This window comes from Ornithorhynchus anatinus, chromosome 16 (genome assembly GCF_004115215.2).
Source record: "Ornithorhynchus anatinus isolate Pmale09 chromosome 16, mOrnAna1.pri.v4, whole genome shotgun sequence".
In the NCBI taxonomy this organism is placed as follows: domain Eukaryota; kingdom Metazoa; phylum Chordata; class Mammalia; order Monotremata; family Ornithorhynchidae; genus Ornithorhynchus; species Ornithorhynchus anatinus.
The window spans coordinates 1,640,934-1,665,817 of NC_041743.1; the positions used below are offsets into that span (position 1 = coordinate 1,640,934).

Below are 24,884 nucleotides of genomic sequence, written 5' to 3' on the forward strand. Positions count from 1 at the left end.
AGCCTCGACCGTTAAATCGATCCGAACGTGACGGAGAGACCTTCGACGGAAAGGGTTGGAGACGGTTTATTCTTACAAAAAGGGTCGGGGTACGGAGATGCTGAAATCCGCCCCGAGCGTGGCGGAGGGGCCGCGTTCCCGGCCCCCGGCCGGTCCCAGGCGGCTCGCCCCGGCCCCGGCCGCCCCCGCGGGCATCGTCTCCCCTGGCACCGGAGTCCGGACGCTCCGGATTGGGAACGATCCTTCCGGAACCAACGGAAGACGCCGGGGGTGGGGCCCGGCCTCCGCCGCACCGGGAGGAACGGGCGGAGGAGCCGCGGAACCGGGGCGAGGGGGCCGGCGCCGGCCCGACCGTCCACGCGCGGGCCGGGGGGCCGCCGGGGGCTCCGGAAACCGACGGGGAAGGGGGGGGGGGGGGCCCTGAGCGGATCCCCCCCCCCGCCCCGGCACCTCCCCCCGTCCGGCCGTCCCGGCCGCCGCGGGCCCCGGACGGACGGCCCCGAGGGTCCGGACCCCGTCGCCGGAGGACCGGCGGGGGCGGCTCACTCGTACATGTCCTCGAACATCCGCTGCCCCATGGTGATGTAGGCCTCCTTCTCCTCGGGGGTCATCTGGGCCACCAGCTCCGGCTGCTGGCTCACCTCGCCGTAGGAGAAGGGCCGGCCGGCCACCGTGACCACGGGGTCGTCCGCCACCTCCTCGAACTCGTCCTCGTCCCCGTCCCCGTCCCGGCCCGGCAGCGCGGCGGGGAAGGCGGCCGGCCGCGGCGGCGGCGACTCCTCGTCCGACTCGCTGGTCTCGCTGTCCGAGTCGCTGCCGCGGCCGGGGCCCCGGGGGGCCGCGGCGCCCGCCGAGCCCGCCGCGGCCGAGGGCGTCTTCTTCTCGTGGATGAGCAGCGCCCGCATGACCTCCTCGTTGTCGTCCGGCGCCCCCCGGCCCTCCGCCCGATCCTGGAAGCCGGCGACGCCCAGGGCCCCTGCGGGACGGCCGACGGCCCGGTCAAGCGCCCGCCACGGCGCTCCGCCCGCGGTGAGCGCTTCGTGAATACGGCCGAGCCCGACGGACGGCTCGGCGCCGCGGCCCCGCTCCCCCGGGGACCGCCCTAACCCCGCTCTCCTGGCGCCGGCCCCCGACCGGGCCCGCGGCCGCCTCCGCCCTCGAGGGTCCCGCCCTCCCGGACCGCAGGCGGACCCCCGGCTCCGTCCCCCTCGCGTCCGAGCCAGCGGGGCGTCGACCTCCACCGGCCGCGGCTCGAGTCTCTCCCGGCGGCCGCCGGGGGGAAGGGGGAAGCGACGCAAGTCGGGGAGACGGCGCCGGGGGGCCCCGGCCGCGGTCGGCTTCTCCGGCCCGGACACCGCGTCGTGGGTTGAGCCCAAACCTGGGATCGAGCGCTGGAGAAGCAGAGCGCGCGCCGCCCCCAACCAGCCACGCGTACACCCCCCCCCCCCGCACACGCATGCACACACGCCACACACAGGACACGTGCCATCACCTACACCACCCACCATTATGCCTTCAACATCCCCCGCTCACTGTTACCGTTATTTTGGTACTCATTAAGCGCCCGCCGTGTGCCCAGCACCTTTGCGAGCGTCGGGGCAGATACCAATCCGTCAGCTTGGACCCAATCCCGGCCCGCCGTCTTAAACCCCATCTGGCAGATGAGGGCGCCGGGGCACGGAGAAGTGAAGCGACCGGCCCGAGGCCGCCCAGCCGACGAGCGGCGGAGCCGGGATCAGGCCCCGGGTCCCGCTGACTCCCGGGCCCGGGTTCTCTCCGCCGAGACGCGCGGCTCCCCTACGGTACCGGCAAACCAACCACCCGGCAAGCGCACGCGTCCCAACCGCGCAGACCCGCCGCCGGCCGCCACCGGCCCGCCGGCCTTACCGTCCGCCCCGTCTTCGTGGTCGTAGGCCCCCTGGACGGTGCTCTCCCGCAGCCAGACGGGCCTCTCCCTGGGCGGCTTGCCCTCGGCCGCCGCGCGGTGGACGTCCTCCCGGTCGTCCATGCTGATGATCACCTTCTGCGTGTACAGGTCCTCGTAGGACGGGCCCCTGGTGGCCCACGCCTCCCGGGGCGGCCCGCCGGCGAGGCTGGGGGCTCCCGCCGCCGCCGCCGCCCGTTCCTTGCTGGGGGGGGGGGGGAGGGAGGAAAGGACCGCGGGCGTCAACGGGGGTCGGATAAACGCGGACAGTCGCGTTCACTGAGCCCTTTCTGTGTGCCGAGCACCGTCTCCCCCCATTAGACCGGGAGCCCGGCGACGGACGGGGGTCGTCTCTACCTGTTGCCCAACTGTCCGTTCCAAGCGCCTAGTACAGTGCTCTGCACAGAGTAAGCGCTCGATAAATACTCCTGAATTGAATGAGTGAGCCGTGCCGAAAGCTCGGGCGAGGACAAGAGAAAACACGCATTCCCTGCCCAGAGTCACAGTCGAGGGGGCGACAGACATTAATATAAATAAATCACAACTAAATATAAAGATCTGCTCCTCTCTCTTTCTTCCTATGGCACCGGTTAAGCACTCACCACGCGCCAGGCCCCGCGCTAAGCGCCGAGGCGGACGCAAGCAAATCAGGCCGGACACAGCCTCTGTCCGACGTGGGGCTCACGCTCTTAATCCCCTTTTTCCAGGCGAGGTACCCGAGGCCCGGAGAGGTGACTTGCCTGAGGTCACGCGGCAGCCGAGACAGGGAGCTGGGATTCGAACCCAAGTCCTCCCGACTCCCGGGTCCGGGCTCTATCCGCCAGGCCCCGCTGAGGACGCACCTTCCCCCCCGGGCCCCCAGAGAGGCCGCAGAATTAGACCGGGAGCCCGGCACCGGGCGGGGGCCGGTCTCTACCTGTTGCCGAACCGTCCGTTCCAAGCGCCTAGTCCGGTGCTCTGCGCGTAGGAAGCGCTCGATAAATACTAGTGAACGAACGAATGAACGAACTGCCCGGCGAAGGGGGAAGGGGCTTGGGAAAAGGGTCTCCTCCCGGCCTGCGGCGCCAAGCGGAGGAGCTGATGCAGCGGGGGGAAAGGGGATCGATCGGTTTTACAAAAACAGAACGGGGGGGGGGAGAGGAGGAAAAAGAGGGAAAAAAGGGGGGACCCAGAAGAGGAACAACCTGGGCCCTTAATAAACAGCTGCCGTCGAATCATCACCGTGCCTTACAGACGCCCCCGCCCCCCGTACCGGCAGACCAGACCTTCCGGCCGTTTAAACGGATACCCGCCCAAGGACCAGCGGCGATTGTTTCTGTCCATCGCCCGACTAGCAAGTGAGCCTCAGACTCCAAAACGGACCAGGGCGCGGATCCCGCGGGCCGCCCATCTGAACGGGGAGAGAACCGGACCCCGCGCTTCGCTCCGTCGACCGCCCCGGCCTCCCGAGTCGCTGGGCCTTTGTGATTCATCCGGCCTCGGAGATAACGGGGGTCCCGGGGGAGCTCCGCCCGGGTGGCCGCTGGAAAGACGCACATCCGCTCCTGCACGTTTACAAGCCGCACCCCGTTCTTCCCGCCCGGCGGGACCGCTCCGGGCTCCTCCCGCCGCCCCCGGCTCCTTCACCGTCGCCGCCGATCATTCAACCGGGCAGCCTCCTGCGTTATTTAAGGCCGCCGTAGAGCCGTTCGCACGTTCTCGCGGTGCAACGTGCTCTCCCAGGGGTAAGGAAAATCATCTCTCGTTCCGGTTCTGGGCCGCGAGCGGATTCCTTTTTTTTTTTTTTAAAGACACGTGTCCGGTCGGGAGAGAGAAAGGAAAGGGCCGGTGGCGGCGGGAGGAGGGTGACGTCTCCGAAGGGGATCTGGAAGACGTAAAGTTTGGGGGGGGGGGGGCGGCGGCGGGGGGAGCTCTGGATTCGGAAGGCTCCGGGGAGAGAGAGAGAGAGCGGAGAGGGAGAGAAGAGATTCCAGCCAGACGGCCGGCAGAAGGGGAGAGCGAGCAGATGGCGGCTGGGTGGCACAATACGGGCTGTGCCATCCGCCCCTGACGCCTCGCAGCTGGACGGCGAGATTTACCGCTGCTGGAACCTGGGCCCCCCTCCCCGGGCAGGGCCCTGAGAGGAGAAACACGGACGGACGGGACGGTCTCGGAGAGAGGAGGGGGGCCCGGAGCCCAAGAGGAGGGGCGGGACGCCAAGAGGGCAGAGAGAGACGGGGCCGCAAACGTCGCCGACTCCGCCGAACTCTCCCCGGCCACTCCCCACCCCCGGTCGGCGCTCAGCGGACACCGTGCCCGCCGCCGGGCCCACCACCCACCTCTGCTTGAGCGCCGGGATCTCGGCGGGCTCGGGCTCCAGGATCTCGTAGGCCAGGTTGACGTCCTCGGTCTCCCGCAGCAGCACGTAGATGGGCTCGATCTGCTCGTTGAAGCGGGCCACCAGCGTGCGGGCATCCTTCTTGGGCATGGCCGACTCATCCTCCTCCACCTCGGTCTCGCAGAACGTGCAGCGGAAGGTCCCTGCGCGCAACGGTCGGGCCGGGCGGGTCACCGGGCCCGTCGCCCGGCCCCAGGAACGTCCCCGGCGCGCTCGGTTTTAACCCGACCCCTCTCCCCGGGGCCGCGACGCTCCCCCCGCCCCACGGCGGCCCGGGGGCTCGCGGGAGGCGAGGTGAAGCCGAGAGCCCGGGCCTGGGAGTCGGAGGGCGGGGGTTCCGATCCACGTGTCCGCTGGCTGACCTCGGGCGGTCGCTCGACTTCTCGGGGCCTCGGGTACCTCGCCTGGGGGTCGGGACTGTGAGCCCCGCGCGGGACTGGGGCCGGGTCCGACCCGACAACCTTATATCTACCCCGGCTCTTAACACGGGCGCTTGGTACACGGCAAGGGCCTAACGAGTACCCCAACGGCAGCGGGCGGAGCGGGCGGGCGTGGGCACACCCCGGTCTGGCCCGCCTACCCTCCTTCTCGAGCCTCCCCACCGTCCCCCGACCCTCCCTCGCCCTTTCCACCCCTCCCGCCGGCTCTCCCAGCCTCCCGGGGCCCGGTAGCTCCCTCCTCCTCCTCCTCCTCCTCCTCCTCCTCCTCCTCCACCACCTCTGACGGAGGGGACGGGTAGGGACGGGCGAAACCACGCGGTCGCTCCCGGCAGGAGGGGATCGGGCGGACGGGCCGTGCCAGGCGCCTACGGGGCGCGGAGGGTCGGGCCAAACCCGGGGCCGGACGCCGGGCTCCGACGCGGCCCCCGCCCCACACGGAGCTCGCCATCGCGGGTGTGCCGGGGGCGGGGTGCCGCCCGGGGCATCGAGAAGTCGCCCGGCACGGTAGACGGAGCGCGGGCCGCAGATCAGAACGTCCCGGGTTCTGATCCCGGCCCCGCCGCTCGTCTGCCCCGTGACCCCGGGTAGGTCGCTTCGCTTCTCTGTGCCTCAGAGACACGGGGATTACGACGGTGAGCTCCGGGCGGGGCAGGGACCGTGTCCGACCCGATTCGCTCGCACCCAACCCCGGCGCTTAGCAGAGTGCCCGGCACACAGTAAGCACTTAAAAGATAGCATCATTCTTACTGCTGCAGCCTGACGCCGCCGCGATGCCCGCATTTGAAAATAAAAGCTACCATTTCCTCCCCGCGAGGAACCGCGGGCTTCGACGGGAGACGGGGGCCCGAGCGAGCCACGGGAACTCCGAAGGCTCCCCGGGTCGGCCGCCGCGAAGCTCAGAGGGCCGGGACTCGGCCGGAGCCAAATTCCGGGAGCCCGGCGGGAGCCCCCTCCTCCCCGGCCCCCCGGCAGCTAACGGCGGGAAACGGCGGTTCTCCGCAAGACCCCCGGTTTCGCCTGCTGGAGTCGGGGCCGGGGGGGGGGGGGGGATCATCTCCGGTTGGCTTCCTTAATCCGCTCATCTCAAACCCCCCCCAGTAGAAACGTGCTAGCCGAGGGAGAGAGAAGCAGGAGGGGGAGAGACCAGACCGCCGGGCCGCCGCAAAGAAGGCTCGGGGGGCCGGGGAGACGACCCCCCCGGAGGTCCCCGCTGCGGCTTTTTTTCCGCCGGGGGAAACGGGGCCGTTCGTCACCGCTCTCCTTCGCGGAGAGAGACGGACGAGGCTTCTCAAGTGCCTCGGGCTCCTCGAGAAAAAGCGGGCGATAAACTAGGCCCTTACAACCGCGCGGCCGGCCATCCGTTACCTTCCGGTGCGACCCGGGCTGAGCTGTCGAGTAAGGAACGCCTCCGCTTCCTCCGCCGACGCCCAACCGTGCCCCCTTTCTGGATCCGAGGATCGGGACACGCGCAGGGCCAGGACAAGGGGGAGGGCAGAGATTCCGGGCGGGCACTGGGTGGGGGTCAACCCATCAAGGGTATTTACGAAGCGTTTAACCAACGCTATAATTATTATTACATTATCAGGACAGGCGAAGAGACACCTCGACGGGAGGACAGCCACGCGGGCAGGCGGGGGCCGCGTCCACTAACTCGTCCGAATCCTCTCCACGCGCTCGTTACGGCGTCGACGCTCCGTGCTGTCGGCCGACGGGTGGGTCCTGCTTCGCCACGTCGCTCCCGTCCTCGGAGGGCTACGGAGCGGGCCGGCGTGAGGGCCCCCGGGTCGAACCGGCCCCCGCCGTTTCCCCTTCCGCACCGCCCACAACCACCCCACCGTCGCACTCGGCGATCGCCACGGCCTCCGGCAGCCGCCCGAGCCCCGAGCGGGGGGGCGGGGGGGGAGCGAGCCACGGTGCCCACTGCCGAGGCTTCATCCGGCTGTGCTAAGCGCTTGGGCGAGTCCAACGCAACAGAATTAGCAGTCACGTACCCTGTCCGTAACGAGCTTACTACAGTCTAGGTTCATTTAGAAAACGGACCCAGCCGACCCGCGGGGGCGGGAGGGAGCGGGGAAGGGGAGCGTGGCTTCTTCTCCGATCCGCTCCACTCGGGCGGGGGCGGAACAGGGAGGGAGGGGGCGAGGGCGGCCGGGAGACGACCGTCATCTCCCGGGAAGCGGCCGGATGAAAGCGGGGATGGGGTCGGGGCGGGTCAAGTGCCTCTGAGCTCCTCTAGGCGCGGGGTCCCCCGACCTTCGGCCTCTGAGGATCCGCAGGCGGAGGAGGGTGGTCTGTCGGTCCTCCCCGTGGCTGCCACCCAGCCCACCTCACGGCCCCGACCGCGCCCACCCCGCGCCGACCGGGCGCGGCCGCGTCCCTCCCCGCCCACCGGCCCAGCGAGGGACCTGGGAACCGTTCGCTTCTCGCACCCGGGAAACCCGAAGGGCGGTCGGCGTTCGGTGGCGTTTGGGCCGAGGAGGAAACGCAGCCCCGAAACGGATGAATTTTAGCCAAAAAAATCCATCCGTCCTCCAGCTCCCTCGAGGGGGTGGAATTCAAGGCGGTGTTATCGTCATCGTCCCCGCCCGTCGTGCTCCCGCCGGGACGCGGGGCGAGTCGAGCCCTCGGCTGAAGGGGGCCCACGACCGTTCCCCTCGCGGGACCCCGCCGAGGCGGTCCGGCGGCTCCTTCTTCGGCCGGCCGGTTTCCCACGTTCCCGTTAGGCCCGTCCACCTCACGGGCACCGGGGTGGACGCTCCTCTCCCCGGAGGCTCCAGCTAGAAGGGGATCAGAGGACCCCCCCCACCCCTCTCCCTGCCTTCTCGGGGCGAGGGGTCGGGGGGACTGACCTTAAGGAGCGACCGGGCCCTTTACGGACACAGGTGGCGGCCCGACCGGCGGCACGTCGGGTACGGAATCGAAATTACCGAAAGCGAGCCGACTCGCAGAGAGGAAATGAGATCAGGGTGACCTACAGGCGGAACGACATTTACATTCAGAAGCGTCAGATCTGGGAAGGGCGACAGCGGGGTCGGGGCCGCCCGAGATCCGGGGACGACCGGGTTTCCGAGCAATCGGCTATCTGTTTTACCGCCCTGGCCAGAGAGAATACGAACAGACAAGTGAGGCACGGGGAAAGCACTTTGAATCCTTAGGAGGAAAGGCCCCGGCTGAATCCTTGGATTTCCAATCTGCTTTAAAAGACAGAACACCCCCCCCCCCCGACCTCTCCGAACCGTCGGCCGGCCCCTTCCGAAAGGCAAATCTTTTCCGAACCGGATCCGGGCCTCCTGCCTCCTCCCTTTCTTAAAATAACCGTCGGGCGGGCAACGTGTCTGCCGACTCCGCTGAACTGCCCGCTGCCAAGCGCCCGGCGCCCTGCGCACGGTAAGGCCTCGACGGACACCTCCGACGGAGAGGCCGCACGGCCCGACGGAAAGAGCGCGGGCCCGGGAGTCGGACCGACCTGGGTTCTAATCCGGCGGTCGCTCTTCCTGGTATCTGTTAAGCGCAGGCGGCGGAAGGACCGCTGGGGTAGCGACAGGACTGGACGCGATTCACGTCCACGGGGGGCACGCGGTCTCGATCCCCATTTTACGGATGCGGTAACGGAGGCACGGAGAAGCAGGGTGACCTGCCCCACGTCCCGCGGCGGGCAAGAGGCCGTGCCGCCATTAGAACCCGGGTCCTTCCGTCTCCCGAGCCCCTATTCTATCCACCAGACCGTGCCGCGCCTGGCTCCGTGCCCGCGGGCAAGTCACTTCACTTCCGTGCCTCGGTCGCCTCACGTGTCAAGCGTGGATGAAGACCGTCAGCCCCACGCGGGACGCGGACCGTGCCCGGCCCGGTCGTCTTACGTGACCGCTAAGACCTAGCCCCGGACGGGGCCCGGGCCCGGGAGTCAGGAGGTCACGGGTTCTAATCCCGGCTCGCCCACTCGTCTGCCGCGCGACCCTCCCTGGGCCTCACTCCCCTCCTCTGCAAAACGGGGATCGAGACCGCGAGCCCCACGCGGGACGGGGACCGCGCACGGCCGGGCCGCTCGGCGCACGGGAGCCGCGTCCCCGGCTGCCCCGACGCGGACTCATCTCGGCCTTCCGGGGAGCGAAAGATTCCCGGTTGCGAAACATGAGTGGGACCGGGTATCCCGGGAGATCGCCCGCCCGCCCGCCCGCCCGTCAAAAGCCGGCTGACAGACCTAAAAGGGGCCTGGGGCCGCCCACGCCGGCCCGCCCACACGCTCGCTCGCACACGCGCCCCGAGAGGAGCTGCAGCGGGGCATCTTTGGGCTTTACGAAAGCCTCCCTCGTAGCTACGGAGAGATCGTTCCCCATAAAGACGACTAGCCTGGGATCTCCGCTCGACGCCGCCCGGCAGCCGGGAGGGGCCGGGGGGGCGACCGCCCCGCGGGCTCCAAAACCTCAAGACGCCGCTTCTTCTGTGCGTCGAGCCCCCTTCCAAGCGCCGGGGGGGCCGGTCGCCGTTTCTCAGTTCCCTCGTCTGGAAAATGGAGACGGCGACTGTGAGCCCCACATGGGACGGGGACTGGGTCCGACCTCATCCGCCTGCATCCATCCCGGCGCTCAGTACAGTGCCCGGCACGTAGTAAGCGCTTAACCAATTCCCCCCGGGTCACTCCTTCCATTTGGCCACGTGACTCACTAATTACGGGGACTCGCCCTCCGTCACTTTAACGTCTGTCTCCTCCTCCTCTCCTGAGCCCTCCGTGGGAGGGGATGACGTCTACCACCTCTCTCGTACTCTGCTCTCCGGAGAGCTCAGTACAGCGCTCCGCGCAGGGTAACGCTCGGTAAGTATCACTGACGGATGGATTGAGTCGGGGCCCAAGAGAAGGCTCCTCATCCCGGGGTCCTCACTGGCCTGGGCCGTGGATTTCGAGCGGGGACTGGGGCCCGCCTCTCCGTAGTTGCCCTCGGGGGTCTCCCCGGCAGCCCAACGCTTCCCCTTCCCTCCGCGGGGGATGGCGACGCCATATTCTAGGGGACAGAACAAGGATCCGGGTTCTAATCCCGGCTCCGCCCCTCATCTGCCGCGGGTGAGCCGGGGCGAGTCACCTGACCGCTCCGTGCCTCAGAGACCTCGTCTGTAAAACGGGGACGCGGGCCGCGGCCCCGCCGCGGAGCTTGAATCTACCCCGGCGTTTAGTACGGCTCCCGGCGCAGAGCAAGCGCTTACCCGATCCCGTTAAAAAGCGAAAAAGACGAGCGCTCGCTGCCGGGGGGTGGGGGGGGGAGCCCCTCTTTCCCCATCGCCCCAGGCGGCCGTCGTCCTTCCGACGACGGGAGGGAGCCCGGCTCGGCTCCTCCCGACCCTGGAGGTCGCCCGGCGGGAGCAGCCGCCGGCGGCCCCGCTCCCGATCCGCTAATTCCAGGCCGCGCTAATGAGATTTCGGAGGAGACGGAGATCTCTCATCACCGCGTCCGGCCCCGGGGAGACGGCCCGGGCCCAGCGAGGACGGGGTTTCCGGTCGGCCCCCGGCCGGGGGCGATGGGGGAGGAGAGACGGAGAAGGTCTTTATATTCCGGCTTTGGTTTTTCTTTTACGACGTCCTACGCGGCGGGCACTGTACCGAGCGCCGGGGGAGACGGAAGCTAATCCGCTGGGACCCGGTCCCCGTCCCCCACGGGCCTCACGGTCTCAATCCCCATTATAGGGATGAAGGAACCGAGGCCCCGAGAAGCGACGTTGACCCGCCCGGGGTCACGTGGCGGGCAAGGGGAGGAGCCGGGACGGGCACCCGGGCTCTACCCGCTAGGCCACGCTGCCCCTCGATACAGATACTCGAATTATCACGATTGGATTATGACTGTTTTGATCACGACCGTTACGAGGAGACCTGAGGTCTCCTGCCCCAGAGCGTACCGGTTCTACACCCCCTCCCGGGCGCTCGGTACAGCGGACCGTCGGCTCCTTGAGGGCAGCTCCGGCGTCTACTCACTCCGTCGGACTGCCCCAAGCGCATCGCTCCGTTCCTCTGTACTCTCCCAAACGCTCAGTGCAGCGCTCCGCGCGCAAGCGCTCAATAAATACCACCGGCAAATTACCCTGGGCACGGTAGACGACCGGCCCCTCGAGGGGAGGGCTCTACCCGGCCTTCAGTACCCTGCCCGCGGCGAGACGCTCAGTCAACGCCGTTGACGGGCTGACTGAAGGAAACCAAAGCCCGCCGAAGCCGGCCCCGATTGTCATTATTTTTTAACGGTATCCGTCGAGCGCTCCCCCGTACCGAGCGCCGGGGCGGATACGCTGTATCGCCCTGTCTCTCCCCCAGCGCTCAGCACGGTGCTCCGCACGCAGTCAGCGCTTAACGAGTACCAACATTATACGAGCCGATGAGGCCGGACACGCTCCCCGTCCCGCCCCCGCCCCCCCCCCCCCCCGGCTCGCTGCCTCAAATCCCCATCTTCCAGATGAGGAAACTGAGGCCCGGGAGGCTCCCGAGGTCACCCGGCGGAAGAGCCGCGATTAGCGCCCACGTCCCCCGGACCCAGTCGGTCCTACTTCCTGGGCGCTTATCGTCTGCGGGGCCCTGTACGGGGGAGGCAGCGCGGCGCAGTGGAAAGAGCTAGAGGTCATGGGTTCGACTCCCGGTTCTGCCACCTGTCAGCTGTGTGACCGGGGGCGAGTCACTTCGCTGGGCCTCAGTTACCTCATCTGGAAAATGGGGATTAACCGGGAGCCTCAGGCGGGACGACCCTTGTTCTCGTCCGTCCGTCTCCCCCGATCAGACCGTGCGCCCGTCAAAGGGCAGGGACCGTCTCTCTCTTTTGCCGACTTGTCCGTTCCAAGCGCCTGGTACGGCGCTCTGCACAGAGTGAGCGCTCAATAAATACTACCGAACGAACGAACGATGACCCTCTGTCTCCCCCAGCGCTCGGAACAGCGCTCGGCACACAGCAGGCGCTTAACGGATACCAACGTTATCGTCACTAGGCGCCCGGGAGCGACACGGCAATAGGACGGCGGCTCTCCCGGGCTCCGAGGCCCGGCCCGGCGCCGCGTGACCTCGGGCGGGCGGCGACTCCTCTGGGCCTCGCCGGTGGGACGGGGACGGCGACGGCGGCCGCCCCGCCGGCCTCGCGGCCGCCCCGGCGCTCGGAGGACGGCCCGGCGGCGGCATCCCGCCCGGCGCCGTGATCGGCGGGGGGGGGGCCTCACCTGTCATGGGGTCGAAGAGCTGATTGGCCTCCAGGTCGGTGAAGGTGCTGAAGCAGACGGGGCACTTGAAGGAGGCGCGGTTGGTGGAGTCCCTCTCGTCCGTCTCGATCCGCCGCCGCATGTGGTCCAGCTTGTACTTGACCACGTTGACCAGGAGGCGGTAGTTGATGAAATAGTAGTTGTGGCGGGTGGTCTTGCCGTCGGCGGCCGTCTCCACCCGCATGCGGCACTTGATGAACTTGTCCCCCTTGAGGGTGTTGAGGACGGCGCGCAGCTGCTTCCGGTCGAACTTGAGCAGCTCCAGCATGTCCTCCTCCTTGACGCACGGGTTGCGGATGAGGATGTCCAGGGCCAGCGCGTGCTCCAGCCCGTAGAAGCCGCGCACCACGTACTTGGCCAGGCGCTTCAGGGCGGCCGGCACCTCCGTCAGCACGTCCGGGTCCGTCATGGCGGGCCCGGGGCCGCCCGCCTCCGCCGGGCTGAGGGCGAGAGGGGTCGCCGAGGGTCAGCCGGGACCGGGGACGACGGACCCGCTCCCCCTCCCGCCCCGCCCCGCGGGACGGGGGCCGCGTCCGACCCCTCTTGCCGTCTCTCCCCGTTGAGAGCGCTCAACGGACGCCGCCGCGACTATCGCCCCGACGCTCGGCGGAGCGGCGCGGCGGAAGGGGCCCGGGCTCGGGAGTCGGAGGTCAAGGGTTCGACTCCCGGCTCGGCCCCTCCTCGGCCGGGTGAGCGACCCCGCTCCGCCCCTCGTCTGCCGGGTGACCTTGGGCAACTCGCTTCACTTCTCTGGGCCTCGGCGACCTCGTCTGGAAAACGGGGATGACGTCTGGGAGCCCCACCTGGGACCACCGGATAACCCTGGGTCTACCCCGGCGCTTAAAACAGTGCTGGGCACATAGTAAGCGCTTAAATGCCAAAATTACGATGATTATCACCCCGGCGCTTAGAACGGTGCTGGCCCCCGAGTAAGCTCTTAACGAATACTATCACTATCATCATCCCAGGTCTTAGAACGGTGCTTAGCACACAGTAAGCGCTTAACCAGTGCCATCGTTACGATCAGTATGATCACCCCGGCGCTCGGAACAGCGCTTGGCACACGGTAAGCGCTTAACCCACACCATCCTCATCATCATTACTTATTGTGTCACCGACGGCGCCAGGGCTGCGCGGCGGAAGACGAGGTCTCCTGTGGGGAGAGGGGAATAAAGACTGTGAGCCTCACGTGGGACCCCCCGATCACCTTGTATCTCCCCAGCGCTTAGACCAGTGCTTGGCACCTAGTCAGCGCTTAACCGACACCCTCGTTACGACGTGCATTATCGCCCCGGCGCTTAGACCAGCGCTGGGCACCTAGTAAGCGCTTAACCGACACCATCACTATGACTAGTATCATCGCCCCGGCGCTTAGACCAGCGCTGGGCACCTAGTCAGCGCTTCCCCAACGCCATCATTACGCTTAGTATCGAATCGTCCATCCCCGGCGCTCAGTCCAGTGCTCTGCACATAGTAAGCGCTCAATAAATACTATTGAATGAATTAGTATTATCGCCCCAGCGCTTAGACCAGTGCCGGGCACCTAGTAAGCGCTTCACCGACACCATCACTACGATTATTATTATGGCCCCATCGCTTAGACCAGTGTTGGGCACCTAATAAGCGCTTCACCGACACCATCACTACGATGAGCATCATCACCCCGGCGCTTAGACCAGTGCTTGGCACCTAATAAGTGCTTCACCGACACCATCACTATGATTATTATGGCCCCAGCGCTTAGACCAGTGCTTGGCACCTAGTAAGCGCTTAACCAGCACCATCATTATGATTATTATTATGGCCCCAGCGCTTAGACCAGTGCTTGGCACCTAGTAAGCGCTTCACCGACACCATCACTACGATGTGCACTATCACCCCAGCGCTTAGACCAGTGCTGGGCACCTAATAAGCGCTTCACCGACACCATCACTACGATGTGCATTATCACCCCAGCGCTTAGACCAGTGCTGGGCACCTAATAAGCGCTTCACCGACACCATCACTACGATGTGCACTATCACCCCAGCGCTTAGACCAGTGCTGGGCACCTAATAGGCGCTTCACCGACACCATCACTAGATTATGGCCCCAGCGCTTAGACCAGTGCTGGGCACCTAGTAAGCGCTTAACCCACACCGTCACTAGGATTAGATTATGGCCCCAGCGCTTAGACCAGTGCTGGGCACCTAATAAGCGCTTCACCGACCCCATCACTACGATGAGCATTATCACCCCAGCGCTTAGACCAGTGCTGGGCACCTAATAGGCGCTTCACCGACACCATCACTAGGATTATAATTATCGCCCCAGCGCTTGGCACCTAGTAAGCGCTTAACTAACACCATCACTAGGATTATTATTATGGCCCCAGCGCTTAGACCAGTGCTGGGCACCTAATAAGCGCTTCACCGACACCATCACTAGGATCAGATGATGGCCCCAGCGCTTAGACCAGTGCTGGGCACCTAGTAAGCGCTTACCCAACCCCCTGCTGCTGCAGCTGCTGCTGGCAGGGCGGCGAGCAGGTGGCCTCCCCCGATGAGGGTGGCTTCCCCCGTCCCCGGCGCTCAGCACAGCGCTGAGCACACGGGGGGCGCTCAGCACAGCCCACGTGGCGACGCCAAGGCCCGACTGACCCGCGCCGGCCCCGCCACTTCCGCTCCCCCTCCCCCCCCCCGGCCGCGGAGGGCGTGACGTCAAAAGCCCGCGCCGCCGGTCCCCCCCCTCCCTCCCCGTCGCGCCCCTTTGATTGGTCGGCCCGCCCGGCCGCTCCCGCCTCCCTCCCCGACGGACGGCCGGCTCGGCCAATCGGCTCCCGAGGAGGGCCGGCGTCCGGCCAATGGGGGGGGGCGGAGTCCGGGCCGTTGGGGAGGAGGAGGAGGAAGATGGCCTTGGACAGGGTGAAGGTGCTGGTGTTGGGCGACTCGGGTGAGTGGTCGGGGTGGATGGCGGCCTGGAGCTCGCCTCCTTTCCGCCCGGCCCTTCTTCCCCGCGCCTGGAGGCCGGGGCCCCGCTCGGGCGGCCGAAACTACATTTCCCGGCAGGCAGCGGGGCGGCGGCGGCACGTAAGCGACGTCGTCACGTAAGCGGCGTCGCTACGTAAGCGGCGTCTGGAGGGGGGCGAAGGGGCCCCTTTCCTCAGGCCGCCATTGTCATTCATTCACTCGCTCATTCATTCATCCATCCATCCATCCATTCATCCTCTTTATTAAGGATAATAATAATAAAGTTGGTACTTGTTAAGCGCCTACTAGGTGCAGAGCCCTGTTCTAAGCGCTGGGGGAGATCCAGGGTCTTCAGGTGGTCCCACGTGAGGCTCCCAGGCTTCCTCCCCATTTGACAGATGAGCAAACTGAGGCCCAGAGAAGTCAGTGAGAATAATGTTGGTATTTGTTAAGCGCTTACTACGCGCAGAGCACGGTTCTAAGCGCTGGGGGAGAGACAGGGTCCTCAGGTGGTCCCAAGTGAGGCTCCCAGGCTTCCTCCCCATTTGACGGATGAGGGGACTGAGGCACAGAGAAGAATAAGAGTAGTAATGTTGGTATTTGTTAAGCGCTTACTAGGTGCACAGGACTGTTCTAAGCGCTGGGGGAGATTCAGGGTCATCAGGTGGTCCCGCGGGAGGCTCACAGTCTTCCTCCCCATTTGACAGATGAGGGGACTGAGGCCCAGAGAAGTCAATGATAATAATAGTGATGGTATTTGTTAAGCGCTTACTAGGTGCACAGCACTGTTCTAAGCGATGGGGGAGATCCAGGGTCATCGGGTGGTCCCTCGTGAGGCTCCCAGTCTTCATCCCCATTTGACAGATGAGGCCACTGAGGCCCAGAGAAGTCAAGTGACCTGCCCAAGGTCACACTGCTGACAGGTGGTGGAGCTGGGATTAATAATAATAATAATGGTGGTGTTAAGTGCTTACTCTGGGCCAAGCACTGTTCTAAGCGCTGGGGGAGAGACAGGGTCATCGGGTGGTCCCACGTGAGGCTCCCAGGCTTCATCCCCATTTTACAGACGAGGTCACTGAGGCCCAGAGAAGTCAGGTGACTTGCCCAAGCTCACACATCTGACAAATGGTGGAGCTGGGATGAATAATAATGATAATATTGGTGTTTGTTAAGCGCTTACTCTGGGCCAAACACTGTTCTAAGCACTGGGGGGAGAGACAGGGTCAGCAGATTGTCCCCCTCGGGGCTCCCCCTCTTCATCCCCATTTGACAGACGAGGTCACCGAGGCCCGGAGAAGTCAAGTGACTTGCCCAAGGTCACACAGCTGACAGGTGGTGGAGCCGGGATTAATGACAATAATAATGGTGGTGGTATTTTTTAAGCGCTTACTATGTGCAGAGCACTGTTCTAAGCACTGGGGGAGATGCACAGTCATCAGGGTGTCCCCCGTGGGGCTCACGGTCTTCATCCCCATTTGACAGATGAGGGAACTGAGGCACGGAGAAGTGAAGCGACTCGCCCAGGGTCACACAGCAGACAAGCGGTGGAGTCAGGATTAGAACCCGTGACCTTCTGACTCCCAGGCCACGCTACTCCTCATAAGTTAGCCCAGATGTTATCCCTCTCCCTCCCTGGGGTCTCCCAAGCTACGGGGAGTCCCCCGTCTTGACCGTAAGATCAACGGGGGCCGGGAGCGCGTCTGTCATTTGGACCTCTCCCAGGCGCTCAGTACAGCGCTCCCAGTAAACGCTCGCTACGCCCCGTCGCCGGGCCGAGTCCCGAGGGGCAGGAGCAGGCCTGGGTCCGGGCCGGCTGCTTCTCTAGAGAAGCTGCGTGGCTCAGTGGAAAGAGCCCGGGCTCGGGAGTCAGAGGTCATGGGTTCGAATGCCGGCTCTGCCACTTGTCAGCTGGGGGACTGTGGGCAAGTCACTGCACTTCTCTGGGCCTCGGTGACCTCATCTGGAAAATGGGGGTGAAGACCGTGACCCCCACGGGGGACAATCTGATGACCCTGTCTCTCCCCCAGCGCTTAGAACAGGGCTCTGCACATAGTAAGCGCTGAACAAACACCACCGTTATTATTATTGTCATTAATCCCGGCTCCACCACCTGTCAGCTGTGTGACCTTGGGCAAGTCACTTGTCTTCTCTGGGCCTCGGTGACCTCGTCTGTCAAATGGGGATGAAAACCGTGAGCCCCACGTGGGACCACCTGTTGACCCTGCCTCTCCCCCAGCGCTCAGAACAGTGCTCCGCCCAGAGTAAGCGCTTAACAAATCCCAACATTATTATTATTATTATCCTTATTACGCTCCGACCTCCGCGTGGATGACGCTCTCGTGTCCCCGTCCCTCCGCAGGGGTTGGGAAATCATCCCTCGTTCATCTGCTCTGCCAGAACCAAGTGCTGGGAAATCCCGTCCTGGACCGTCGGCTGCTCGGTGGATGTCCGAGTAAGTACCAAGCGCTTAGGACAGTGCCGTGCACATAGCGAGCGCTCAATACATACTACTGAATGAACGAGTAAGTGACACGAGCGCGCGTGGAGGACCCGGAGCCGGGGAACGTTAAAAATATTCCGGAATAATCCCCGCGGGCGGGCGTCGCCGTTGCCAACTCTTATCGCGTTGGACTTGCCCAGGTGCTCGGGACCGAGCTTGGCACCCGGTCGGTGCTCGACGTAGGCGATGGATCGATGGATAATAATTGCGGCGCTTGGTAGAGAAGCAGCGTCGCTCAGCGGAAAGAGCCCGGGCTTTGGAGTCCGGGGTCATGGGTTCGAATCCCGGCACCGCCACTTGTCAGCTGGGTGACTGTGGGCAGGTCACTTCACTTCTCGGTGCCTCAGTTCCCCCATCTGTCAAATGGGGATGAAGACTGTGAGCCTCACGTGGGACGACCTGATTCCCCTGTGTCCACCCCAGCGCTCAGAACAGTGCTCGGCACACGGTAAGCGCTTAACAGATACCAACATTATTATTATTAGAAACAGTACAATCAAACCGTGGCTCGGTGGAAAGAGCCCGGGCTTGGGAGTCAGAGGTCATGGGTTCGAATCCCGGCTCTGCCACTCTGGCAGCTGGGTGACTGTGAGCCAGCCCCTTCTCTGGGCCTCGGTTCCCTCGTCTGTCAAATGGGGATGAAGACTGGGAGCCTCCCGTGGGACCACCTGATGACCCCGTGTCTCCCCCAGCGCTTAGAACAGTGCTCTGCACAGGGTAAGCGCTTAACAAATACCAACGTCCCCCGTGGGCAGCTAGCTAATCCCATTTCACAGGTGGGGAAACTGAAGGGCAGGAAAATTAAGGGACTGGACCGAGGTCATCCAGCAGGTAAGCATGAGAAGCAGCGTGCCCAGTGGCTAGAGCCCGGGCCTGGCAGTCAGAAGGACTTGGGTTCTAATCCCTGCCCCACCACTTGTCTGCTGTGTGACCTTAGGCAAGTCACTTCACTTCTCTGGGCCTCAGTCAATCGGTTGTACTTATTGCACGCTTACCGTGTTCAGGGCGCTGTACTAAGCGCTCGGGAGAGTGCAACACGACAGTATTACGGAAACAAAACCTGCCCACGGCGCGCTGGCACTCTCTAGACTCGGAGCTCGTGGTGGGCGGGAATGTGTCGATACACTGTACTCTCCCAAGTGCTTGGTAGAGTGTCTGGCACCCGGAAAGCGCTCAATAAATACAACTGAATGAATTAAAGACGAGTTTACGGCGCAGAGGACGAGTTTACAGTTACCTCATCTGCACAATGGGGATTGGTGGTGAGCCCCATGCGGGACGTGGTCTGTGCCCAACCCGATTAGCGTCTATCTACCCCAGCATTTAGTACGGTGCCTGGCGCATAGTGAGCGCCTAATGGATACCGTTTTAAAAAATTAAAAAAAAGCAGACCGAGGATTAGAACCCTGGTGTCCTAACTCCCAGTTCCGTGCTCGTTCCACCGAGCCAGGCTGCCTCTGAGCTTATTCTCTAATACCACGGTCCGTTCGGAGCAGTCGGCTGAGTGATCAGACGTGCGCCCGTCAGTGGGCAGGGACCGTCTCTATCCGTTGCCGATTTGTCCATTCCAAGCGCTTAGTACAGTGCTCCGCCCACGGTAAGCGCTCAATAAATAGGACTGAAGGACTGAATGAGAATCATCGTATAGGCCACGGGGCCCCGTGGTGATGTGAAGGGAAAGGTTCCAGGCTCCCTGGAAATCCTACTTTTGGGGTTGAGACCAGCCTTAGCCGCGCGGTCTTACTATCTGTGGTGTTGGTTAGGCGCTTACTCCGTACCGAGGACTGTGCCAAGCGCCGACATAACGTGGCTGGGGAAGCAGCGTGGCTCAGTGGAAAGGGCGTGGGCTTGGGAGTCAGAGGTCATGAGTTCGACTCCCGGCTCTGCCGCCTGTCAGCTGGGTGACTGGGGGCGAGTCACTTCTCTGTGCCTCAGTTCCCTCATCTGTCAAATGGGGATTAACTGTGAGCCTCACGGGGGACCACCTGATGACCCTGGATCTCCCCCAGCGCTTAGAACAGTGCTCTGCACAGAGTAGCGCTTAACAAATACCAACCTTATTATTATTATAAGGTAATCAGATCAGACACCTGTCCGACGTGGGGTTCACCGTTTTCAGTAGGAGGGAGAACCGGATTTGGACTCCCGAATTTCAGCGGACGGTGGATCCGGGGACCCCCCCGGCTCTGACCGCCCAGGCCCTCGGCATTCCGGACTATGGTCCCGCGGGCCGGGAGACAGATTCCGGCCCGGGAACCGAGGCCCTCCTGGGAAGCCAAGACTTAGCCTTCCTCCTCAGAGGCCCCTTGGGCCCAGGAGGCCCGCGGTTTGATCCTAAACTTCCAAAGACGGTAAAAACCAGCGGGGAGGAGAGGAATCGTGGAGACCTTCAGAAACTCATCTCGCCGGGACGCGTCTCGTAATGACCAGGATGTTTTTTAAGCGCTTACCCAACGGTGTTCTAAGCACCGGGGGAGATCGACGCTAATCGGGTTGGACCCGGTCCGTGTCCCACTTGGGGCTCCCAGCATTAATCCCCGAGGGAACGGAGAGACGGCCAAGTGAGGTGACTCGCCCGAGGCCGCGCAGCCGACGAGAGGCGGATCCCCGTCTAGCGCTTCGGGATCTTTGGCTGATTTATTCCACGCTGGCTTGCTTCGGTTCTTTCCGTCTGCGTCTCCGTCTTCCCTCCTGCTCCCACGGCGCGGAGTTAATCGATGCCTTCCTGTCGCCCCTATTAGAGCGTAAGCTCCTCCCGGTCGGAGACCGTATCTTCTTGTGTCGCGTGCTCCCCGGGGGCCCGGTACGGTGCTCTTCGCACCCCGGGCTCCCAGCGCGGTGGCCCGCAGACAGTAGGCACTCCGCAGAGCGGATTTCCGTCACTGGGTTTTTCAGGTTCACGACTACAAGGAAGGAACTCCGGAAGAGAAGACCTACTACATCGAACTGTGGGATGTCGGCGGCTCGGTGGGCAGCGCCAACAGTGTGAAAAACACGAGAGCGGTGTTCTACAACGCCGTGAACGGTAAACCTTTTCCTCCCCCCTTTCTTTCTCCCACTTCCCCGTTGCCCAAACCGGGGCCCCGAGGTCGAGCCTCCGCCTGGGCTCCGCCCCGGTGCTCTTCTCCCGTCCGGCTCGGGCCCCGGCACTCCACGATGATCATTTATTGTGGTATCTGTTAAGCGCTTACTGTGTGCCCGCCACTGTTCTAAGTGCTGGGGTAGGTGCCAGATGGACGGGTAGGACGCAGTCCCTGTCCCACACGGGGCTCCCAGTCTCAAGCCCCATTTTACAGAGGAGGGGACTGAGGTCCGGAGGAGCGGGGTGACTTGCCCGAGGTCACACAGGCGGCGGCGCCAGGATTAGAACCCGTGACCTTCGGACTCCCGGGCTCCAGCCACTAGGCCGTGCTGCTTCCGCGGGCACCCTAGCTTCTGCCAACCTACGGTATCGGCGGGCCGTCCGCCTTGCGGACGGCGGGACGCCCCCGTTACCGTGGCTTCGCGGTATGTGCCGTCGTAACTGGTATTCTCCGAGCACCCTGGAGAGAGGGACGATTATCGAGCGCTCACTTGGTGCAGGGCCCTGCCCTAAACACTCCCTGCCCTCGAGGAGCTTACGGTCCAAGAGGGGAGAGGGGTAAGAAACTGAATTAGAGGTAGGGGCCCCCGGCCCCCCAGGTTTTTACAGTCCAGGTCTCACCCCCCGACGAGGAGGCTGTCCAGCTAGGGAGGGCTCCCGGAGGAGTCACGCGAGACTTCCTCGGAGCAAAGAAGTCACCGGGCCAACTAGCCGAGGCCGGATCGACCTTCCCGTAAGGAGCGCCCTTGGGGAAGGCCGGGGTGGGGCCGGTCAGGCGTTTGGGTCAGAAGCATAGGATTGGAGCCCCCCTTTTCCCCTGCGCCTCCTCCTCTCCCCGTCTCCCCGACCCCTCTCCTTCCTCTACCCGCCCCCCGGCACTCGTGTATGTACGTACGTATCTATCGTTTTAATTCCACTTATTTTTACGAATGAGGTGTTTATATCTGTAATCCTATTTATAATGATGCTCCCGACGCCCGTTTACTTGTTCTGATGTCTGACTCCCCCCCCCCCCCCGTTCTAGACTGTGAGCCCACCGTGGGCAGGGATCGTCCCTCTCTGTTGCCGAATTGTACTTCCCAAGCGCTTAGAACAGCGCTCTGCGCACGGGAAGCGCCCGATGAATACGGCTGAATGAGTGAATGAATTTGAGACCCCTCCACCCTCCAGATTTACGTAGGATAATGTCCATCTCCCCCTCTAGACTGTCAGCTCGTTGCGGGCGGGGAATGGGTCCGTCTGTTGTTGTATTGTCCCCTCCCAAGCGCTCACCTGCGCTCAACAAATACGATTGAACGACCGACTGACCGTCTCCAAATCTGCAGACGTCAGACCGGGCGGGAGCGACAGGGGGGGCCGCTGACCCCTTTTTCCTCCCGGCTTCCGCAGGCATCATTCTGGTCCACGACCTGACCAATAAGAAGTCCTCCCAAAACCTGTATCGCTGGTCACTGGAAGCTCTCAACAGGGACCAGGGGCCCACCGGGGTCCTGGTGACCGGAGGGTGAGTAGCTACGTCCCGCGTCACCGTTGGGACCGTCCTCCCCTCCGCCCGTTACTTTCGGACCCTCGGGGGGGGGGGGTCTTCGGAAATTGGCCAGGAGGCGGCGGAGCGTCGCCCGGCCCCCACTGGAAGACGTTGGGGTTGGGAGCGTTGGCGGAGTGGCCGGTATTTCCCCGTGGGGGTAGGAGTGATACTGGGTAGATCTGGTATTTACCGAGCGCCCCGTCCCCAGCAAGTTGCCAAAGAGGCTCACCTTTCACCCCCGCCCCTTTCCCAGGGACTACGACCGGGAACAGTTTGCCGATAACCAGCTCCCTTTGCTGGTCATAGGGACCAAGCTGGACCAGATCCCCGAAGGGAAACGGCACGAGGTCCTCACCAGGACAGCTTTCCTGGCTGAAGATTTCAACGCCGAGGAGATCAATTTGGTGGGTCTCCCCCGCCCCCGAGGGGACCTCCCGGGGGTCGGCTCGGTTAGGTGGACGGAGCTGGGGCGGGGGGCGGCCCGGCACCGTGCGATCCGGGTCTCGCCTCACGCCCCGCCCCCGGAGCCGGGCCTCTCTGGGACCGTCTCCAGGCGCCCGTCCCGGGTGCCGAATCGACCTTCGCCGCGGGCACCGGGCGGACGGAGGGCGACGCTCGTCCCCGGTCCGGCCGGGGGGCCGGAGCCCGGGTCGGGCACGGCCGGCCTTACGCGCCGGGCCGGCTCCGGGGAGGCTCTGTGGTTCGGGGCCAGACCCGGCACACGGAGTCCTAACGGCGCCTCCCCGGGGGTGTCTTCCAGGACTGTACCCACCTCCGCTACCTGGCAGCGGGCTCGTCCAACGCCGTCAAGCTGAGCAGGTTTTTCGACAAGGTGGGTCCGTCGGCTTGGTCTCCGGCCTCCGTGTCCTAGCGAGGAGGGCGGCCCCCCCCCACCGCCACCAGCCCCTCCTCCTCCTCGGGCGACCCTCCCCTCCCTCCCGGCCGGCCCGGCCGCCGGTTTAGAGATGGCGCGGGACCTCCGGCGCCGGGCCCCGGGGCAGCGGGCTCCAGCCCGGGCGGGCCGGTGGAGGTGCCTGCCCTCCTGCCCCGTGCGTTCGCCTTCTCCTCCCAGACCGGTCTCTGCCCCCGAGGGAGGGCCCACCCGACTTAAGGTCGGCTCTTCGGCCGGTCAAGTGATCCCCCCCATCCAGGGGCAGTGGCCGGTTCTCGGCCAACGCTCCCTCCAGCTTCCCCCGCTAAGGATTTTGCCTTTCAATTATCGACTCCCCCCCCTCACCCTCGTCCACCCCTCTACGTGTTCAGCGACCCGACACCGGCCCGGACGCTTGGCTCGCCCAGGTTGGCGTGGCCCATCGCCCTCCCGGCACGGGAGGGGCCCGGCGGGCGGGCGGACGGCTTGGGCTTCGGGTCCCGTTGGATCGGGGAGGCCCGGATCCCCTTCCCGGGTGCTCGTGCCTGGGCTCTTCCCCCCCGGGGACTCATTCATTCATTCAGTCGTATTTATTGAGCGCTTACTCTGGGCAGGGCGCTGTACTAAGCGCTTGGGAGAGGACGCGAGAACGGTAAGCAGACACGGTCCCCGCCCACAACGAGCTTACAGTTCAGAGGGTGGGGAGACGGACGTGAAGAGAAATCGGTGAATGACAGGTGTGGACCTAAATTCCGTGGGACCCGAAGCGGGGATGAATAGAGGGAGCAGGTCAGGGCGCCGCCGAAGGGAGTGGGAGAAGAGGAAAGGAGCGCCTACTTGGGAAAACCCTCTCGGAAGAGAGAATAATAATAACGTTGGTATTTGTTAAGCGCTTACTACGTGCAGAGCACCGTTCTGAGCGCCGGGGGAGATACGGGGCCATCAGGTCGTCCACGTGAGGCTCCCGTTTAATCCCCATTTTCCAGATGAGGTCACCGAGGCCCAGAGAAGCGAAGTGACTCGCCCCCAGTCCCCCAGCTGACAAGCGGCAGATCCGGGTTCGAACCCGTGACCCTGACTCCCAAGCCCGGGCTCTTCCCACTGAGCCACGCTGCTTCGAGACCTCCGGGGCTAGACCTCCCGGCGGGCGGACGCCCAACCCCGGGCGGGCTCCCGGGGGCCTCCCCAGAGCGTCGGGCCCAGCGCGGTGCAACTGCTGGGCTTCAGAGAAACGCCTCTGCTGAACCCCCTCTCCGTTTGCCCCCGCAGGTGATCGAGAAGAGATACTTCTTCCGGGACGGCGCTCAGGTGCGTCCCCCGTCCCCCCCGCGGCCGGCGGGCGGGAGGCAAAGCGCGGGCCGACGGCGGGGAGGGGCGGGGCCGGGCCCGACCCGCTGACCTCTCCCCTCCTCGAACAGGTCCCCGGCTTTCCCGACCGGAAGCGTTTCGCGGGAGGGACGCTCAAGAGCCTTCACTATGACTGAAGCGCCCGCTCGAGGCCCCTCGCCAGCCCGGAGACCGGGACGGTCGTCCCCGGCGTCACCCTCGGGCTCGGGGAGCGAGAGGCGACGGCCTCCACCCCGCGGCACCGACCCCGCCGCGCCCCCTCTCGCTCTCCGCCTCGTCTCCGCCGGGAGGCCGGGATGCAATAAAAGAGCGGCTCACTGACCTGGCCCAGCCCCCTGACTCTGTCCCCGGGCGGGCCCCGCGGGACTGTCGTTGCCCTGTCCCTCCGGGGTGGGGGGCGAGGAGGGGGCGACCGGGCCCCTTCCGTTCATTCCGTCGTATCCGTTGAGCGCTCACTATGTGCAGAGCACCGTCCCCTCCCCCGGCCCTCCCAGCGTCAGTGCCCCGTTCTCCCCTGCCGCGCCCGTGAGCGGGGACCAGCGGCTCGGAGCCGGGGTCGGCTGTCCAGTCGGTCGGCGGGATTTATTGAACGCCTCCTGTGGACGAAACACTGGCCTTAGCGCTCGGGAGAGGACAACCCAGCGGAGGT

At 64.9% G+C, this 24,884-nt stretch overlaps 2 protein-coding genes across 2 annotated transcripts; one reads left to right on the forward strand and one right to left on the reverse strand.

The window, feature by feature from the left end:
- Positions 1-463: 463 nt before the first annotated feature.
- On the reverse strand, positions 464-13,098 carry GTF2E1 (general transcription factor IIE subunit 1). Its single transcript, XM_029081420.2, has 5 exons — positions 13,063-13,098; positions 11,921-12,399; positions 4,243-4,444; positions 1,888-2,129; positions 464-976 (listed from the first exon to the last, which is right to left on the reverse strand). Exons 2-5 carry the CDS (start codon positions 12,366-12,368, stop codon positions 543-545), a joined length of 1,326 nt encoding a protein of 441 aa, XP_028937253.1. The 5' UTR covers positions 12,369-12,399; positions 13,063-13,098; the 3' UTR covers positions 464-542.
- A 1,701-nt stretch (positions 13,099-14,799) lies between these two features.
- LOC100086449 (rab-like protein 3) lies at positions 14,800-24,557 on the forward strand. The gene is given in 9 exon segments (XM_001508203.5): positions 14,800-14,890; positions 17,267-17,322; positions 17,324-17,359; positions 20,303-20,432; positions 21,879-21,993; positions 22,271-22,421; positions 22,778-22,849; positions 24,158-24,196; positions 24,307-24,557. Coding segments are annotated over 9 exon segments (708 nt in total). The 5' UTR covers positions 14,800-14,847; the 3' UTR covers positions 24,373-24,557.
- Positions 24,558-24,884: the final 327 nt, after the last annotated feature.

Bases quoted from the DNA above. Each gene is read 5' to 3' on its own strand.
- GTF2E1 (XM_029081420.2), bottom strand. From the start codon at position 12,368: ATGACGGACCCGGACGTGCTGACGGAGGTGCCGGCCGCCCTGAAGCGC. The intron at 2,130-4,242 runs GTGGGTGGTGGG...CCCCCCCCCCAG, and splicing joins ATCCCGGCGCTCAAGCAGAG to CAAGGAACGGGCGGCGGCGG. The intron at 977-1,887 runs GTAAGGCCGGCG...GCCGTCCCGCAG, and splicing joins CCACGAAGACGGGGCGGACG to GGGCCCTGGGCGTCGCCGGC.